General features: G+C 41.6%; 1 protein-coding gene across 1 annotated transcript; it reads left to right on the top strand.

Moving 5' to 3' along the window:
• The first annotated feature begins 252 nt into the window (after positions 1–252).
• On the top strand, positions 253–1,473 carry LOC127104276 (uncharacterized). Its single transcript, XM_051041465.1, has one exon. It carries the CDS (start codon positions 253–255, stop codon positions 1,471–1,473), a length of 1,221 nt encoding a protein of 406 aa, XP_050897422.1.
• The last annotated feature ends 1,610 nt before the right edge of the window (positions 1,474–3,083 follow it).

Genomic DNA, 3,083 nt, shown 5'->3' on the forward strand with positions numbered 1-3,083 from the left:
CCTCCATCCATATCTCGAACCCGTGATACCATGCCAACTTGTGTTGTCGACTTGTGGGAACCATGCTTGTGTATCATTTATTCACTCACTCATGCATTCATGCATAAAAAAAATACAATATTCATGCATCATTCTACATATCATCAAACAAAAGCCAGAAAACTTACCATTTGGCCCTTCTACCCAGAATCATCCACAGTCAAGCTGACTTCCCGACATTCATACTACACGCGCAACAATAAAAGATTGCTCATGGATCAATTGGAGCAGAATCAAGCTGCTATGAGGGAAGATATGACCACTGTGAAGGCTCAGATGGGTCAGCTTGTTGAAGCCCTACAAGCTCTGGCTAGGGGACAAGAGGAAATGCGACAGGCTAATCTGAGAGCCTCTACTGCCAACCCTGTTGTTGTGACTATACCGGTGAATCCAACAGGAGGAGCTGGTACGCCTGCTGTAGCTCATCCACCACCCGAAAGAGGTCCGGTGTATCAAAATGCTAATCAGACATTCAATATCCCCGCCAATGGGAGATTCCAACCTGAGAATGATGAACAACAGGACGCTTTCTTCACTGCAAAGGCTGACTCAGTTTATGAAGCTTTTGGTCCTTCTTCTGCTGACATCGAAAGGAGATTTCAAATGATGGAGGAGAGATTCATGGCGATGCAAGGTCCCGATACCTTTGGGTTAGATGTTGCCAACATGTGCCTAGTGCCAGACGTGAAAATTCCTCCTAAGTTCAAAGTCCCGAGCTTTGAAAAGTATCAGGGGGTCACTTGTCCAAAGACCCACATCCGAGCTTTCTGCAGAAAGATGGCCGCTCATTCTAGTGACGAGAAACTCTTAATGCACTTTTTCCAGGACATTCTCAGTGGAGCTTCTCTGGAATGGTATATGCAGCTCGAGCGCATGCATATACGAACCTGGAGGGAACTTGCTGAAGCCTTCTTGAAGCATTATCAGTATAACTCAGACATGGCTCCCAATCGGACTCAGCTCCAAAGCCTCTCTCAGAAACCAGATGAATCATTCAAAGAGTATGCTCAGCGATGGAGAGACTTGGCTGCCAGGGTTCAACCCCCTCTTCTTGAAAGAGAGCTGATAAACATGTTCGTGGATACCCTTGAAGGGCCGTATTTTGAAAAAATTATTGGGAGTACCACCTCAGGATTCTTGGACTTGGTCATTGCTGGTGAGCGAATTGAGAATTGCTTGAAGATCAACAAGATATCAGACACAACAGTTGCAGCTAGTGGAGCAAAGAAGCCTCATTTCAGATTCTCAAAGAAGAAGGAAGGAGAGACCAATGCTATCGCTCAAGGGGGAGATAGAGGTTACCAAATTCCATACTATCCAGTGGCAGCTGTAACACCTAACCCGTATCCGCATCCAGCATATGTCATTCCAATTGGTCCTCCAACGATGCAATATCAGCAACCCTATGCTCCTCAGTGTTGGTGTAAGCCCTAGAGGCCAATACTTGTATCGAATTATTTATTAATAATAAAAGGCTTTTTCTTTATTACGTTTGTTTAATAAAGTCCCTAGAATAGCTAGTCTGTTTAATGTATCAAGTATGACTTAATCATGAGATCACATTAAACATAAGGACACTATTCTTAAAGTATCCGTAGTCGAGCTTTAGTGTGAAGTGGGATAACATTAAAGCATTAAGACTATTATGTTTGTAGACTGATGATCACATCTCATGGATCATGGATAAAGAGTTATCAAGTCTTAAACATAGGTATGAATATTAAGAGTAATATTTGTACCGGATTGACCCGCTATGAGAATACTATATAGAAAGTTATGCAAAGTGTCATAAGTTATTCTCATGGTGATAATAGTGTATTCCACTCTTCGACCTGAAACCACTATGGATCCTAGATGTAGAGTCGAGTGCTTTATTGCTGATCCAACGTTGTCCGTAACTGGATAACCATAAAGACAGTTAATGGGTACTCCACAAAGCATACTGAGGGACATGAGTGTCCTAGATGGAATTTGCCCATCCTGCGTAACAGGATAAATGTCTATGGGCCCAATATTGAACTGAACAAGGATGACACGTTCTATGCCTTGTGTTCAATATAGACATAAGGGCAAAAGGGTAATTATACACATAAGTATTATCACAGAAGGAATTGTCAGATCACATGACATTTTCGTGTCTTGGGTAGCAGTGATGTGTTGCTAGATACCGCTCACTGTTTATTATGTTAAATGTGTGATTTAATATAATTGCCAACGTCACGAAAACCTATAGGGTCACACACAAAGGACGGATTGTTGAGAGATAGAGTAACTAAGGAATACCGTAAGGTACGGTGCCCTTAAGTGAGTTATAGAGCATCGTAAGGTACGATGTACTTGAGTAGAATACGAAATATGGTAAGGTACCATGAGCTTAAGTGATTTTGGGCATATTATAAGATATGGGCCAAAATACACTTAAGTGGGCTTTTAGATTGAAGCCCACAAAAGTGGTTCTATAAATAGAACCCTTGTGAAGAAGCAAAATTTTGCGATTGCATTATTTTCGTTTTCTATCACTCTCTCTCTCTCACTCAAAGCCTTCATTCGTACCAGCTAGCACTGAGATTGAAGGAACCCGTTCGTGTGGACTGAGTAGAGACGTTGTCATCGTTCAACGTTCGTGATCGCTTCGTGGATTTGCATCAAAGGTTTTGATCGTCACAAGAGATCTGCACCAAAGGTTTCAACCGTCACAAGAGGTAAATATTCTATCACTGACCATGACCATTCGTAAGGATCTCTAAAGGAGAAAATTTTTTAATTTCCGCTGCGCTTTGGGTCGCAATTCTCCTTCAGTGGTATCAGAGCCACCTACGAAACCATGACTCGGATAGCTGTTTACTTTCTGTATTAATATGATTAAAAGACAGAATGAATCAATTAATTAATCGGGTAATTAAATTTGGCATCATGAGTGTACAAGTTGGATGATTGATGTTGACTATGCTTCGGAATCCGACATTAGTATGGTGAAGCAGCGATACATCGATCGTCCATAGGTTACGCAATTGAGACCGATCAACTTATATATGATATAAGTA

This window comes from Lathyrus oleraceus, chromosome 7, assembly GCF_024323335.1.
Source record: "Lathyrus oleraceus cultivar Zhongwan6 chromosome 7, CAAS_Psat_ZW6_1.0, whole genome shotgun sequence".
NCBI lineage: Eukaryota > Viridiplantae > Streptophyta > Magnoliopsida > Fabales > Fabaceae > Lathyrus > Lathyrus oleraceus.